Source organism: Tripterygium wilfordii, chromosome 11 (genome assembly GCF_013401445.1).
Source record: "Tripterygium wilfordii isolate XIE 37 chromosome 11, ASM1340144v1, whole genome shotgun sequence".
Lineage (NCBI taxonomy): Eukaryota > Viridiplantae > Streptophyta > Magnoliopsida > Celastrales > Celastraceae > Tripterygium > Tripterygium wilfordii.
Window position 1 is genome coordinate 11,899,727 of NC_052242.1, and position 17,029 is coordinate 11,916,755.

The 17,029-nt window shown below is 39.8% G+C and overlaps 3 protein-coding genes across 3 annotated transcripts; 1 reads left to right on the forward strand and 2 right to left on the reverse strand.

Annotated features, from left to right (window-relative positions):
* Positions 1 to 2,118: 2,118 nt before the first annotated feature.
* LOC120008549 ((S)-8-oxocitronellyl enol synthase CYC2-like) lies at positions 2,119 to 3,680 on the forward strand. The gene is made up of 2 exons (XM_038858924.1): positions 2,119 to 2,344; positions 2,418 to 3,680. The coding sequence occupies exons 1-2, from the start codon at positions 2,306 to 2,308 to the stop codon at positions 3,543 to 3,545; spliced, it is 1,167 nt and encodes a 388-aa protein (XP_038714852.1). The 5' UTR covers positions 2,119 to 2,305; the 3' UTR covers positions 3,546 to 3,680.
* A 1,905-nt stretch (positions 3,681 to 5,585) lies between these two features.
* On the reverse strand, positions 5,586 to 7,973 carry LOC120009659. The gene has a single exon (XM_038860326.1). The coding sequence runs from the start codon at positions 7,726 to 7,728 to the stop codon at positions 5,836 to 5,838; it is 1,893 nt and encodes a 630-aa protein (XP_038716254.1). The 5' UTR covers positions 7,729 to 7,973; the 3' UTR covers positions 5,586 to 5,835.
* A 4,745-nt stretch (positions 7,974 to 12,718) lies between these two features.
* LOC120009651 lies at positions 12,719 to 15,302 on the reverse strand. The gene is made up of 3 exons (XM_038860309.1): positions 14,737 to 15,302; positions 13,790 to 14,137; positions 12,719 to 13,693 (listed from the first exon to the last, which is right to left on the reverse strand). Exons 1-3 carry the CDS (start codon positions 15,187 to 15,189, stop codon positions 13,067 to 13,069), a joined length of 1,428 nt encoding a protein of 475 aa, XP_038716237.1. The 5' UTR covers positions 15,190 to 15,302; the 3' UTR covers positions 12,719 to 13,066.
* Positions 15,303 to 17,029: the final 1,727 nt, after the last annotated feature.

The following is a 17,029-nucleotide window of genomic DNA, read 5'->3' on the forward strand; positions in this document are numbered from 1 at the left end:
TTCTTCTTCTTCTCTGTCTTTTCTTCTTCTCAACATCTGAAAGCTTGAATCACCAGATTATATCAATAGATAGATAGATAACCTAATCAAAGAGCTCATTGTTTTTTTTTGTTATTTTTGGATATGGGACTCTAGAATTAGCAGAAAATTCTAGAGTCTAAAATTCTTCAATATGGAGCATCAGATTAATCTAAATGACCAAATAAGAAGCCATCTCATCAATCCTACCAAACCGAAATATACAAGATCATTCCTTCAAAGTTTGGATGCCATTTCTCATTCTTCTTGATACACAAACCTAAAGATCCCAAATTCAAAGAAATGGTTATCTAAGTTTATCTTGAAAAAAGGGGCAAAACTCACCGTTATCAATCAATTACCATTTCGCTTCTGTTGACACCACTCTTGGTCAAAAAGTCCATAACCCTGTTAGCCTCTCTCCACGTGTGAATGAATTCTACGTTAGCAAGAGTCTCAACAATATTAACTATGGCATTGAAGTCTTGATCCAGCTTCCACGGAGAGGGGGAACATTTTCGAAGCCAAGAAATGGAGTTGAGAGAGTCCGACTCTATGATGATGCTAGATCTGTTAGTGCAATCATGCTCCATAGTGATCTCCAATGCCTTTCTTATACCTTTAACTTCAGCAGATGTAGCGTCAATATCTCCCGCAGGACCTGTTAAAGGGATAAAATCCCACATCGGTTGTTGAGGGGCTTGGTGTCTAGCTTATAAGCTTGCCCAAGTCTTCAACTCATTGTCCAGCCTTTTCCATGTGGATGGGCTGGGAACTGCCACAGCACAAAGGGCTGAGATGGTGGGGAGGCTGGCTCTGGGTTGTGTCATCGTGGGATTTTCTACATTTAAACCCATGCGAAGTGCAGTATATAAGAGCAAGCTCTTCTCCCCCTTAATAGGCCTTTTAAGGGGGAGGCCCAAAGGGCCCAGAATTATTTACATGGTATCGGAGCAGGTGTGCACTCATCCTCGATAAAAAGTCCACTCGTTGGGCCTTGGGCATAGATACCCAGTCTACGAGTGCGGGGGAGTGTTAGGACGAAATGTCCCACATCGAGTATAAACCCATGCGAAGTGCAGTATATAAGAGCAAGCTCTTCTCCCCCTTAATAGGCCTTTTAAGGGAGAGGCCCAAGGGGCCCAGAATTATTTACAGGACCAGAGAAGATACATAGGAACTCTCCATTGCTATTTCTCAACACTCCTCCTATGGGGAGTGTTAGGACGAAATGTCCCACATCGGGTATAAACCCATGCGAAGTGCAGTATATAAGAGCAAGCTCTTCTCCCCCTTAATAGGTCTTTTAAGGGAGAAGCCCAAGGGGCCCAGAATTATTTACAGGACCAGAGAAGATACATAGGAACTCTCCATTGCTATTTCTCAACACTCCTCCTATGCCTGCCTTGTTCATATGCAAGGAACCTTTTAAGGGAGAGGCTCAAGGGGCCCAGAACCTTTTAAAGGAGAGGCCCAAGGGGCCCAGAATTATTTACAGGACCAGAGAAGATACATAGGAACTCTCCATTGCTATTTCTCAACACTCCTCCTATGCCTGCCTTGTTCATATGCAAGGAACCATCAGTGTTCCATTTTAGACTCCCTGGTGGGGGAGCTATCCAGTTAGATAAGGATCTATGGTTCTTCTGCACATGAGTTCTGATGTTATGGCTTGGAGACAAAGACCGGGGCGGGTATCAGTTTTGTATGTCATAAGTAAGGTATGAAAAAGTTGATTTATACCAGATATGTCTAAGGTAATACCTCGTTGCCAATGACAGGATATGTGCGAGTCTAAAGGCTAACTAGAGACGGATGTATGGTTGAAGGTCAGGATTAAAGTAGGCATCTGGTCTTAATTTTACAAGATCAATTAGCATCTGTATTGGGGACATTGATTTGATTATAAAAAGATTGTTTAGACACAATATTCCAAAACTTGACCATGATTAGCTATTGTTTAATAATAGTGTAGGTTGAATGACCTGTCAAATTGCGATCAATTAGCATCTTCATTGAGGACATTTATATAATGATAAGAGAGTGGTTAGACACAATAATAAAAAATGTGACCATGATTAGCCATTGTTTAATAATAACCTTAATCTCTCCGTAGGTTGAATGACCTGTCAATTGATCAATAAACTATGAACAGCAGAGGCCGGCAGGTCTACTTCTCCCAGACGGGTATCTTCTTGACTTGCCAAGATCTAATTTTTTGTATAAAACTGAAATGTAGAGCACTATTTCTCCCAGACCCAGACTGGTATTTTCTTGACTTAACAAGATGAGCTGGTGGTGGGCCGGAGCCGTTGGTGCAGCTAAGGTAAAGGTCAAATAATGAATCCAATTCTGGCTCTGTATTCTTCATTGACATAATTGAAATTCTTGGTTTACAGAAGAAATTCGAAGAAGATGAGATCTCAACGAGCTACAAGAGCGTGGCACTAATAATTGGTGTGACCGGTTTAGTGGGTAACAGCCTAGCCGAGATTCTGCCACTATCGGATACACCCGGCGGCCCATGGAAGGTGTACGGAGTGGGCCGACGACCCAGACCCGACTGGCACATGGACCATCCCATCGAGTACATCCAGTGCGACGTCTCCGACTCCGAAGATGCTCAAGCAAAGCTCTCCCCACTAACAGACGTCACTCACATTTTCTACATGAGTTGGATCAATCGACCATCGGAGGCCGAGAACTGCGAGGTCAACGGCCGGATGCTACGTAATGTCCTCCAGGCCGTTATCTCCAATGCCCCCAATCTATGCCACGTGTGCCTCCAGACAGGGAGCAAGCACTACGTTGGCTCCTTCGAGTCCTTCGGCAAGATCCAGCCTCACGACCCGCCGTTCTCGGAGGATTTGCCCCGGTTAGACGGACCCAATTTCTACCATACCCAAGAGGACATATTGATCGACGAGGTGGCCAAAAAGAACGATTTGACTTGGACGGTGCACCGACCCCACCTGATTTTCGGCTTCTCTCCGTACAGTCTAATGAATATAATCGGAACGCTGTGTGCGTACGCCGCGATTTGCAAGCACGAGGGAGTTCCGTTGAAGTTCCCGGGAAAGAAATCTGCATGGGAGTGTTACAGTGTAGTGTCGGATGCGGATCTGATAGCGGAGCATCAAATATGGGCGGCGGTGGATCGGTATGCGAAGAACGAAGCGTTTAATATCCACAACGGGGATGTATTCAAGTGGAAGCATTTCTGGAAAGTACTGGCGGAGCAGTTCGAGATGGAGGAGTATGGGTTTGAAGAGGAGGGGCTGAGCCTGGCGGAGATGATGAAGGATAAAGGGCCGGTTTGGGAGGAGATTGTGAGGGAGAATCAGTTGCAACCGACCAAGTTGGAGGAGGTGGCAGCATGGTGGTTGGCTGATTTAACATTTGCATTTGAAAATCCGTTACCTCTGATGAATAAGAGTAAAGAACATGGATTTTTAGGATTCAGGAACTCTAAGAATTCCTTCATCTCCTGGATTGATAAGATGAAAGCTCACAAGATCGTGCCCTGAATGCTTGCCTGAATGGAAAAACCGAGTCAAAGAGAGAATCAGTCGGATTTGGTCTTAGTTCTTGGGACTCCATTCCTGTTGCTTGTGGCTCAAGACTATTTGCTTAAATTTTGAAGTATAATAAATATTGATGTTTCTACAATTCTACACCTTCATTATAATTTTTATTCATATTCTGCAAGTACTCATTTATTATTGTATTAGAATAATATGAAAATAATAAATAAAAAATTATATTATTGGAGAAAAGGAAAAATTTTTAATTTTAAATAAAGTCGTAATTAGTTTTTTTTCCTTATTTAAGGATATACATAAACAATGCATATGAAATTAATAGTTTGTATATATATTTTTCTCAAAGAAAAAATATTCATTTGTTATAAGAAATTAAATTTATTCTTTAATGTATGAATTATTGTTAGTTATTTACAAAATATTTAAGCGAAATTTTTATTTGCATGTTATCAAACTACTACGTTTACACCACCTACTTCAACCGTATAAGTTTACACTAAATATATACCCAAAATATATACCCAAAATTTAATGAATATATCAAAATGCCCTTTACTGATAAAATATTAAATAGGTAATTGTTAACTTTACACACATGATAAACAAAACCCACAAACAGCCCTTACCGATTCAAACATATCTAGACAACACATCCATCGATCCGTTTCAACCCACCGCCCTCGACCTAGCATTCCGGCCACGAAGCTCTCCCAAGACAACTCAAACCAATCGGACTAACTATACTCGCATGGAGTACAAGTACGGTTTAAGTCTGAAAATTTTCTCAAATCTGTCTACATAGTTGTTGCCATTAAAGCTCCCAATCTTGTCAAAAATTGGTCCATCCAATCCAAAGAGCGGTGGAAAGTATTTCAGTGGGTCTTAGTGAGTTGGAATGGTGAGAGGCTAAGAAAGTGCATGGATCTGCGAACTCTATGCCTCACGGAATAGGAAAATAGGCCACCGAGGTTCAGTGGACCAGCCGCATTCCCAGAGAGATTTTAGATTCTCTAGATTTTTGGTTGTATAAGGTGTAGGTGCTCGAATCTACAATCAAAAGGTAATCAAGGTCGCAATACAAGTAGAAAATGACAGTCAAAAATTGCTTGACACGGATTGGGTGCCAACCGAAAAACTCTGACAGTCAAGTCAGCAATGTCATGGGCGGAAAAGATGGAGATTAATGCACGGTGGATCAAGGTCTAGGAATAAAATGCTTTTTGTGAGTGAATGGGGCTGGTATGTTCAGTGTTCTAAGAATGAGATGAGAAGAAGAGAGAAAAGGAGAGAAAGGAGAAAATTCAGTTACAAAGAAGAGAGAAATCCCTCTAGCAGTAGAAGATTTCATTTATATAGTGTACTTGAGGGGACACATGTCACTTGGACCATGTGGGATACAAGTCAAAATAGCCGTTGGAGGAAAATGTCTTGTGACAGATTTGTGTCAGGAGGATATGATGTTATGGCTTGGAGACAAAGACGGGGTGGGTATCAATTTTGTGTGCCATAAATAAGGTATGAAAAGGCTGATTTAGGGCAGATATGTCTAAGGTTATATCTCATTGCCACTGATGGGATATGTGCGAGTCTAGAGGCTAACTCGGGACGGATGTATGGTTGAAGGTCGGGATGAGGCCTGTTTGACAGGAGGTCGATGTCAAGATGACGTGAGGTAGAGGTCGAGATGATATGCAAGCATGTCGGGTAGGATTCATACGAGTTGGTCGTTTGGGCGGAAGGCTCATCCGACATGCGTGATGTAATACAATATAGATATAGGGTAAGCCAAGGAGTCGTAGCTGCTGGTGGTCCGTACGTGAGCCTGCTAAGGAGCAGTATTCTTGTTGTTATCAATAAGGTCATGGGCCCGTTAGCTGGAATGGACTGTGGGCATAGAGCATACCTGTTAAAGTGGCCAAGACGAATTTTGGCCACTACATATGGGCGGTGAGCCCCTTATATACTATGCTTTTGTTTGCTTAATAATACTTGCCTTAAAAAAATGCCCTTTTGTTGGAAATAAAGGACAAAAGGGAAAGAGTTATGGACAACCGTAAGTCATGTGAATGGAAGGTACAACTTTTCTTCTTCTTTTTTTTCCCAGCTTAACTTAGTTTAGATTCTTCTTCATCTTTCATTGTTGTTGTGCTCAAGTGGTCCTAACTCCAAAACAACATTCCCCCCACAAGTGCATGCAAGCTCACTGAAACCCAGTTGCTTCCATGTGACCTGAAAAAAGCAGCAGCTGAATCTGCATCATCAGTAAACCGTTTTTCTATTTAGAAGGCATACGACTAGGCTTACTCTGATCAAACTCCAATAGCTTTCTTGCTCTCTGATCTTCCTCAACTTTCCAGTATGCCCTCCTAGCGATCAAAGGATCATATATGAAACTTTTCTTCTCCATCATAGTCTTCATCATTTCGTCATTGCTTCTCTCACAGTCACCGCCGTCTGATTCTTGTTGTACTCTTCTCATTTGATTAATCTCCATTGATTTGGACCGAGCAGTCGAAAAAAGCCAAGTGGCATCCATTTGCTTGCTGATCATCCGAGAAGCATAATGAGGAATCTTGTTGCAGCCATCAATGAACATAATGCAATCCATCAAACTCTCCTTTGCCAAACCTTTCATGTCGTAAGCTTGTGATCTCCTCCAAAGGCTTTTACCATGAGAATTTGTTGGGTTTGAAAGACAAAGAGCTCTAGTTGAATCACTGATAGCACTATCTGGGTCTCCAAGCAGCAAATGACACTGAGCTCTATTGCTATAAACCACCATCCTTTCTTTTCTCAACCTTATTGGGCACAAATCCAATGCTTCACTATACTTCATCAATGCTCCTTCCATATCTCCTGACCAAAACATGTAGTTTCCTTGTTGTTTAATCAAACCTACTAAAACCCTTTTTTCTTCAACTTTTTCTTCACACATCAATCTCTCTTTTCTCCTCTTCTCTACCTTCAATTCCCAAACTTGCTCTAGTGCCTTTTGGACATCAATATTAGTACTATATTTCATTTTTCTTTGTTTGTAGTCCAAAAGGAGTGCTCTTGTGATTGCTTCACCTAGGTTTGATCTATCTCCAAGATTTATAATTTCAACCAAATCAACAAGAAACAAAGTAGCTACTCCCATGACTTTGTACCTTGTGTCCTGATCTTTGAGAAGTATAAGAAGACAATCAATTCCAATGTACTGCCAATCGTCCGATGATCTTGCGAGATTGCATAGATTCACTATAACTTCCTTCATTTCAGCTATGTTTTTTCTTCCATATTTATTGTAACACAAAATTCTGACTAGTCCAACCCCAGCAGGAGAGGTGTGATTCACCAATCCACCCCACATTCCACACAAATCTCTTAAAAATTCATGCTTACAAATGAGTTTTAGGGATCTTCCTTTGTAAGCAAAGCAATTTAAGAGATAGAGAGACCAACATTGAAGTTGACTACCCCATTCTTCAGCCTTTCTGTTCTCCATATCTAATCCTCTAACACCTCTAGTAAGCAAGTCACAATGATACTTCAACCTTTCCTTTCTCTCTTTCACACCCACAAAGCCGTCATATATCAATTCAAGGCAAGTAGAGGCTATTTGGATAGATAAGTTAACTACCTCTTCCTCATACAAAGCTAATGCTTCAAATGTTTCTTCATAGCTTGCGAGGTGACCGAGAGCTCGAACCGCGACTCTTTGTTCAACCCAGCTGATCTTACCTCTCAAAAGCTCAAGTAGTGGAGATATAACACCTGATTCCACAGCCTTTTCAGCAAACTCAACCTTGTTCATGGTGTAAGAACCAATGACATGTGCAGCATAATAAGGAATATATATGTTTTGGTCCCTAAGAAGCCAAATTTTATCAGTGACACCTTTCTGAATCAGACTTGCCATGCAATTGAAGACACCGAGAGAAGGCAACTCTGGATCGTTTGGTTGAATCATGGCTATGTTCCATACACCACTCAGCACCAGAACATGTTCTTGGTCATCCCGGACCGGCATTTCCTTGAAATAGTTTGCTATTTTGGCTCTTCTGGGTGATGGGTCTGGCTCTCTCATGATGCAAAAGAAACAATTAGGGTTTGTACATGTCTGCTCTACAACAAATCTCTGATTGACATTAGGGTTCATCTTGTCTGTAATATTCAAGGATTCCATTGATTTGGTGATTTGAGTATCGATAGAGCTCAAGATGCGGTGAGAGGTTAGACTTTAGGGTTTGGAGTTTAGATTGAATAAAGAGAGGATGAGGAAAATGAATGGAATTGATGACCGAGTTATTGTAAAGACATCTAGCGGCGCACCAAAAGAATTGACATCAATAATTCTGACAAGACTTGTACTTTCTTGCTGTTAAATTAATACATATATGCTTCCCAGCAAATTGATGTATTGATCGTCAATTTTCTTGACAATGGCAGTAAAGCCTATCTAGCTAGCTTGACCCTTTTCATTGCTCAAAACTCAAGCCTTAAGGTGTTAAAACATCGATCCGATGGAGGGCAATGGCTATTCATCTTAAAAACTTTCTTTATTTGAAAAAGAAATGAAAAAGGAAATAGAAATATATTTTTTTTGAAAAGGAAATAGAAATATAGAGCATTTGAGGATAGTCGAGTTGGTTGGTGATGAATCACAAACAAATTCAAATTTTATGACTAAAACTGATATTGTATCTCTATAGAGTGAGTCAATCCAGATAATATGAGAAAAGAAACTTGTTACTAAGTTTATGAATTATGAAGTACATTTACACTCGAATCACTAGTTAAGACAAGAATGTTGTATGATAATATCAAAATGATCTCCACACATCCATGCAGATTTTGACACGTGGTATATGAAACCAAAATCCCATCAAGGCGATGTTCCTCTAGTATTGACCGAGGACATCAATCGAGAAAGAGGGATCTAGAGCTCACATGGGGCATGACACCCAAAGAAAGGGAGAGCACCTTGGCTAGATCAAGGAGCCCCCTTCGGTGAAATATTGAGCACACGTGCTTGGTAACCATCGGTGACCAAACGTCATAGGAAAACTAAGAGTTTATAGCATTCACCTTCCTATAATTATGTCTGAGATCAAGGAGAGGAGATCTACTCCTATCAAAACTCATATAAAAGAGGACCCCGACTACAGGTAAAAGAATCTAAACTTTTTCATTCCTACATTATATTAGCTACTGGAGAGAGAATTCCAAACATTGAACACTCCCATTTGCTAATTACTGACTTGATGAGCGTCAGAGCAAGAGGTCTCCAAGAACACCCTCGAGACCCCATAACTTACGTATTTTTTTTGTGCAAGTCATCCTTAACAGTACCGAGGATATTCTCTGAAAGTCTTACCGCCTAAGATGTCATCAAAACCAAAGCTAGCTAGTTTTCAACCTCATACATTCACCCGACAATCAGAACTCGAGTCCCATCTTTTATCCCTTACCCAATTAAGAGCCTTACCCATAAAAAGAAATCATGAAGAGCATTAGCATGCCACCCCAAAAAAGTGAGTGGTCCTCACCGGAGCTCACAAAGGTCGAGGCCCCCCATTTTACTCCTCCACGCTTTCTCTATTAAACACCTTTTACTTTGCACTTTCTAAATCTATAAGCATGCACTTTTGTCTTATTCGGAAAATTAAAACGTAGGCCACAACTGGTAAAACTTCCAATTCCAAATCCACTCTTGTGCCAACGAGACTTCTTAATTATGAGAACAAGTGCACGTAGAATTCCAATCCACATTTTCATGATGTTGTCTGGAATCTGCATGCCCTTGGCTTTTGTTTAATTTCTCCAGTCAAACACAGCTGTGGGCCCCACCCAATCTTACTTTCTGCACTCAGAGTTGAATCCACCAAGTTGAACTTGAACCATAATAGAACATGCATAGAGAAAAATGACCAAGTTAGTCCAAAGATTCTGGTTTAAAATGACCAAGTTAAGTGCACGTAAAATATTCTAAATAAGTTGTTAGGCTGAACAATGACCCATCTTCTAAATTGCGATAATAAAAATACTCATGAGACTTGAATTCACGTCCTCTCCCGCTTGCGCTTAGAGTTATCGTGACAAAGTTCATCATTTCACCCAACAACTTGTTGTCTCCTCTTTCTGAAGTGTTTAAGATGGCCAGGAAGGCAACAATACAGATAATTAAAGCTAGTGCTCATTTTCATACTTATTCCTAGCCAACTCGATTGCCGCTGGTTAGTTGAGGCCTGAGGGCGTTGGCCTATTAATAATGGCATTATTCACCTAGCAATTGGGTAAACCACAAAAAATTGTTGGTAAATATATAAACTGCAATTGAGCAGCAATGGACGCCAAATATAGTACAGGCCTACAAGGTGCACACACCGACTCTTCCACTAGTTGAAAGTTATAGTGCAGGCTATATGCTGCAAAAAGACATGCGGGACCACAGATTGAATATAGGAGGGGTATGTCTCTACTATATATATATACACACACACGAGTTCTTCTCTAGTTACAACTCCTTATTTATAAAATATTTTGAGATTGTTTATTTTTGGTGAATTCCAATTTCCTGTGTTGTAACTTTAAACATAGGTTTAGCCTCAGCCTTACGTTTTCCACTGTGTTGCAGACGCCAACAAATTCCAAATGGAAAACTTGTATGATATCATTCTCGATTAAAATTTATGGCTTAGTATTGTATAGTTAGCTCAACCATTGCTCAGATCTAACAGTTTAAAAGCAAAATGATGAGCCTAAACTCAGACCCAAGCGCACATCAGTTTTTTACCTGACAACAAGGTAAGTTGGGTGAGAATCGAACTCAAGATGTCCCCAATCCATATGGTTTGACTCCAGAGAGATTCACCAACTAGTTTTTTTTATAACCAAAAACAATATCATACAAGCTTGTATTTTGAACATCTATACTATGTCTGTCAGTTCCGTGCGTACATAAATTTTCCACCTAAAAACAAGATAAGTTGGGTTAAAACCCAACGCGTGATCCTAAACAATAAACTCCTAACCCCTAAACCATAAGTCATCTTTAATTTGCCATTTGTTTAGATCCAATAGCTTAAAAGCAAATATTCGTAAATTTTACAAAATAAGGACTTCTATATTAGAGAATTCATGTGCGCGTGTGCGTGATTGAAATGTGGTGCCCTTTAACATTAGTCTTCAACTTATGTATTGAGATAAATATTAAAAACGTCAAATATATATATATAGCAATCAGAGTAGTAACTTTAGGGAATTGACAAAGAAACATTTCAGTACAAACGGTGAAGGTCTCAAGAATATAAATGCGGCTATATACATACATATATGCAGTTCCGAAGCATGAAACTAGGTGTGGAGACTATATTATATAGGGGTGTTAATTTGTACCCTCGTAGGCTCACTTTAGTTTAGAGGTATTGTTCACCTTTTAGATTGGCATGCACAATTTAATTTAATTTTCAAAAAATGGCTGGTTTTCATGAGAAACTGAATATGGGATGTGAAGTTGTAATTTCGTATAGATCCATCACTTTTTGCTTCATCAACATTTGCTAAATCAAAACCTGAAGCTCCATCGATCATCACCAGAGTATATATATAGTCAATGAGAGCACTATATTTTTGTTTGGGATGTGATGGAGTCGGTCCTTGTCCAGAGCAAGGTTCTTAAAACCGGACCGGTCATCAAACCGGAAAAGTCTTCGGTTCACGGTTCAAAGGTTCAACCGGGGTTCAAACCGGGTTCGAACCGGTTTTAATGTAATGAATTATTTATATATATATTTATATTATATGCATATAATATGTAAGAAAACTTCATAAAAATACAATATATTCAAATAAAGTACCATTTTAAACAAAGAAAATCTCATAGCCTAGTGATTAAAACCTTTTTTAATGAACAAAAGGTCATGAGTTCAAACCCTACAAATAACAAAATTTCAAAAATATTTTATTAACATTAATAAATGACCGAACCGGTCAAAACCGGTCCGGTTCTGACCGGTTCAACCGAAGAACCGGCCGGTTCAACCGGAAATATCCCGGTTCACCAATCACCGGTTCTGGCACCTCAACCGGACCGGACAAGTGGCCGGTCACCGGTTGGACCGGTCCGACCGGCCGGTCCGGTCCGGTTTTCAAAACACTGGTCCAGAGCAACCAAAGCTAAGGCTTCGGGTACCAAGTCGACTTAGGGCACCACATAATTTTGAAATTTTTTTAACACCTAACCCAACCCAATCCAAAATTTGAAAAAACTTTAACAAGTTTCTTTCTCTTTAACCTCTTCCTTAGGCCTCAACACTCACGCAAACTATACGTGATTATCGTCTCACTTTATGAGAATAATTTTATTTTTTTTGCGGATAGTACTTTACGGTGCCGCAAAGTGGCTAAGGTGAGCCCTCGATATGTGTGATATTGCTGAACATTGTGGCCTTTATACTGTTCATCAAGATGTGTTACTATACAAGAAGCAAACTTTTGTAACCTAACTCGTATGAAATTTACTTAACTGTATAAAATTGGAAGGGATATTTAAGCAAATCAAGGACATTGTATATGGCATCTATGTAACATATCAGAAAGTTTTTATTATATGAAATTTTTTGACAAACTTCAATATTATATCCCAAAACTGTATGAGTGTGGCATTTTTCGTCACTCAACTACGCAAAAAATACTTATTTTGTCCCTTAAATCACATTAAGACATGAGGCAATTATGTACTCAAAATGAATTTCCTCTTTATTATGCTTTCCTTTGCTGTCATTTACTTTGATTTACCAACCCCTCTTCTTGTACCAAAAAATATGTGGACATTTTTACTCACATCTAGCCAGGTCTCCACCAATGTGGAACAGTTTGATGTCTGTAAATTGTGAAAAAAGTGTTACTCGAGTACAGGCAAATGCTTAATATGTGCTGCAAATCCAATTTCTGCCCAGCAATTGTTGACAATCTTCCTCAACTCAGAAGGGGGAAAAGGAACACTAAAGAGAGGCAAAAACTTGACAAGCTTCGACGTAAATATTAGCAAATTCTGATGCAGCTGGTACAATTTTCTTAAGAAACCTGGGTAGGAGTCCACTACACTGGCAGCTCTACAAAAGATGTCATTCAGCAAACATGTCTTCAGCCGAGCAAAGTGCAACCAAGTGCCAAAGAACTCAAGAAACAAACAGACCCAAATTCGGGAATGGCCATGGCTCTTGTAAAAAGATTACAAGGTACCTGTATGTGAAAAATTATCTACCATGATCTACTACCGTCATAAAGGAGCTTACAAGAATTCTATCACTACTTCCCGACATAAATAGAGCGAAGGTATATGGAAAACATGCCTCCTTCATAGCTCCGTGCGTCATCACTAGCCCAAGCCCTGACTCCAATACTGGGATTCCCCAACAGAAGTATAAAATTAAACCAAAACTCTTGAGAAAATATGTCAATGACTTTGCTCTATTTACAAATTAGAAGAGACATTATCCAAAAGTGGAGAAACTTATAACCTAGCTCATCTGGCCCCTCCACGCAGCATTGTTTGCACCATTTTCATGGCGTTTCTCAAACTCAACAACTTTAGCACGATAAGTTGATGCTGGGATGGCAGGTCTTACCCCACGAACCTGCGAAAGTTCACAGGTTTCGCTCATGGATGTGAATCGTAGTTCAGCAGGAGGGATGAAACAATCAACTGACAGGCCAGGAACATTGAATGCCACTTCCTCTATCACCCATGCTTCTTCCATCCTGGTCCTGGTGTGGCTCATTGCAGTATCACCAAAGCGGAAAAGGGTGGCAACAGAGCGCCCTGAGTGAGCAACCATTATTCCATCCACTGGCCTGTAATCATCAAGAAACGAGTTGATTGTTGTCTCCCAGTACACGGCATCACCTCCGTTGTTTTGGATGCGAGTCAAATGTGAGTCTTCAAGGTGAACAAGGAGCCCTGTTTTCTGGCTGAAGTAGCCAAACAAGACATGCCTAATAATCTCAGCTGGCCCTTCACTCCTAGCCCTCAGTGTAGCCGGATCAGCACAAAGCTTGAGGATAAAGCAATCGTCTCCATTGATCTTCTTCTCCCCAATGCATCTTGCATTTGCGAACATGCTTGCAGTGGTTCTTGGGTCAAGACCCTGCCAAAAGAATACAGCTTGAATCTCATGTTTTTTCAAAGAACTAGCAATTTGCAAAATGATAAACAATTAGATCACTGAGGATGATCGCTTCACCTGAAGTGCACGTCGTAGTGGTCTAACAGGGCCTTTTGCAGTATGCGCACCAAGCCAAGGTGTGTGCCTCCACACAAGCTGCCCATTGCAGCCAGCATGAACTTTACTGCCACCAAGTGCAAGCTCCACATACCACTTGTCTGGATTCATCTGCCATAGAACAAAGCCACCTGACTCTGCAGCTTTGGAGGAATTCCGACTCCTAGTCACCTTGTTGGCAGTCTCAAACTCAGAAGCTATCATCCTCACTTTTCCTATTGCATACGTATTGTGAATAGAGTTTTGAAGCTTCTGCCCTCCTGATGCTGCCGTGTACTGCTGCAATATATACTGAGCAGATGAAGCTTCCTGCACCAGGACACCCACAAATATCACATTGATGCTTTATTGCAACATTGTTGGATATTTACCAACGGTCCAACACAAATGAATTAAAATGAAAACTCGAATAGAACTAATGCTAATTGCTAAAGAAGTATCCATCCACATTGTAAACAAATTTTCACATTATTTCAATCTTGCACATCCAACGGAGACACATTACAGACTCAATTAAGACATCATACCTACAAAGAGCAAAAATCCCAAAGACACAACCATGATTCTTTTGCTTGCATATCTACATCACTACTGATCAATTGCACAGATATCAAATTTTGAATATTTTAAGAAACAAAAACCCCATGAACAGATAAAGTAATCAACAAACCGTCCTCATGCTTAGAACTTACTTTACCAGCTAACAACAGGTATGTGTAAAGATGAAGACAAGCAACATTAGTAATTAGTTAGTAATCCATAAGTGATAGAGCAGCATTTTTCATCTATCACAACCAAAGAAACCCAGACTCTCCATTCCCCAAGAAAACCGTCTTTACCCCCAAATTTCTCCAACCATTACCACTAAAAACTCATTGAATATACTGTGGGAGAAGAAAGAAACTAACAATTGGAGTATCTTTGATGCTGAGATGAGGCAGAGGGTCGCCGGTGAAAACGTGAACAGGGGCGAGCGGTGCACCAAGGACACCAAGCAGCAGCCTCAGATCGGACCGCTTGAAGGCTGAGCCAGCAACTGATGGTGTCCTCGAAAGCTTTTCCTTCATCCAGTGGCCCCACCTCCCCTCCATCCTTGAATCTCCGCGATCATTCCCGTCCGGACCCTCCTTTAGCGGCGATAAAGCTTCTGCAGGCCTCAGACTTCCGGATCTCGCAATTAACTGCTCCGGCTGCTGCACGTGGCGGTGACCCTGACCCTTCCTCCGCCTTAGAAGACCCGACATTGGTGACCCACTTCTCGCCGGACTCTGCGCCCTTGATCTCGACCTGGACCTCCCCGGCGACAGCCCTCTAACCACTTCCTCTTTAAGTGCCGAAAAGAACCCCTGTTTTCTCTCCATTTCACACAACAAACAAAACCCAGAAATGGAAACAATGGAGCACCTGTGAATGGATCAGTGGAGAGTTAACTGAGCAGCGACAACCGGAAAATAGCAAAGCAACTAGAGGTAGAGTGTGAGCAAGAAGCGTCAGCGATAAAGTAGAGAGAGAGAGAGAGAATTTTGTGGATTTGATGCGAAAAGTAAAAAAAATTAAAATCTGAAGAAGAAAATATATTAATTTTGGTAAAATTATTGCCGCGAAAAGTGGCGGTACTACGTCGTTTCGGCTCACTTTTCTGTTTGTTTTGTTATAATAATATTTATTAAATAATATAAAATATAATATAATATTCAATAAATTTTAATATGATAATAATAACAAAAATCATGCATTCATGCGAAGCATGCGAAGGGTGAGGACATAAACGATGATAATGCCTATCTATTTTCTTTTTAAATTTAATTTTTTTTATATTCTTATTTGGTGCCCAATAAAGATGTCCAATTGACAACATGATGATAAAAAAAAATGATGTTTCCACAATAATCATTCCCTAATGTCATCATTTAATTTCAAATTTGTTTTAAATTTCTTAAAATAAGTGTACAACTTGAGAATTACGAATACCTCAAATGACACTCATATGTATAATATCTCATAGAAATATCGAATTTGAACATTCTCGACTCCTTCACATGTATTAAAAAAGGACAGTTTAGTGTTGTTGGGCGCCTAACTTTGACGAATAGATGGAAGTAAGAGGAGATTATCAACTAAATGTCTTCTTTTCAACAAAAGTAGCCACATTGGGTTTGACAATTTGTTTTGATGGATTCATCAACCAACCACGATTAAGTTTTCCATTTCATGGAAGAATGGAGTCCTCGTATTGTGCAAAGATTTTCGACTAAAAGTAAAAAGCACAAGTAGCCAACCTCGCCTTTGTCAAATGTGCCTAATTGGTTGTTTTTTTTTTCTTTGCATCGCCAATCACGGGGATGCAGACTGGGTTTGGTTTTTTCTTTTTTGTTTTTCCGTCTATATGTATAGTCTTAGTCTATACCTACCCAGCTACCCCTATTGGTGTTTCCCTTGGTTGGTAAATGGTATTATCATATCATATATATGATGGAGATGAGGATATTAGAGTTCATAAAAAATGATTGAGGGACAAAGACTAGACTCATGCCGTTGCTTTTGACTTGTTGCCAACAAATTTTCACTCAATTGCATTCATTATGATTACTTATTAAAAAAAAAAAACCACTAAAGTTATCCCCATCACCTTGTCGCATAAAAAAGAGAGTAAAAAAACCTGTATTTAATAAAAAAGAAGAAATTATGTAAGACTTGCTATTTAACACGTATCATGTAAAACTAAACTTCCCGTTTCAGTTCGGTGTGTGTATTTGTCAAAATTGTTTGAGTTCGCTTAACAATCGTGATGTTAAAAATACCACATCGTTTAATTCAAGTGTGTGTGTAGTATCTAAGGCTAGTGAACCAAACATCTTTTTACCCTTAGGGGCGATGTTTGGTTAGTTAGTTTTGTGTGTTGTGTGTGTATATTTGTCTTTCAAGAAAAAAACACATATTATGAAATTAGCATACTCTAATTAACTAGCTGTTGCGGCAGAACATATGCAATCGTAAAGACTAAAAAATAGAAAGGAAAAAACCATTTCGAGATGCGTATCCTAGTCTAGGGGTGGAAAAAAAAAAAGGGTTTCGAATCGATTTCTGGTCGGACGACAATACATGTTTATGAAATATTTATATGTCAGGATCATAATCCGGATTAGATTTCGGACGTGCTTCATTGATCATACGCAAATTGGTTTAAATTCGAACAAGTAA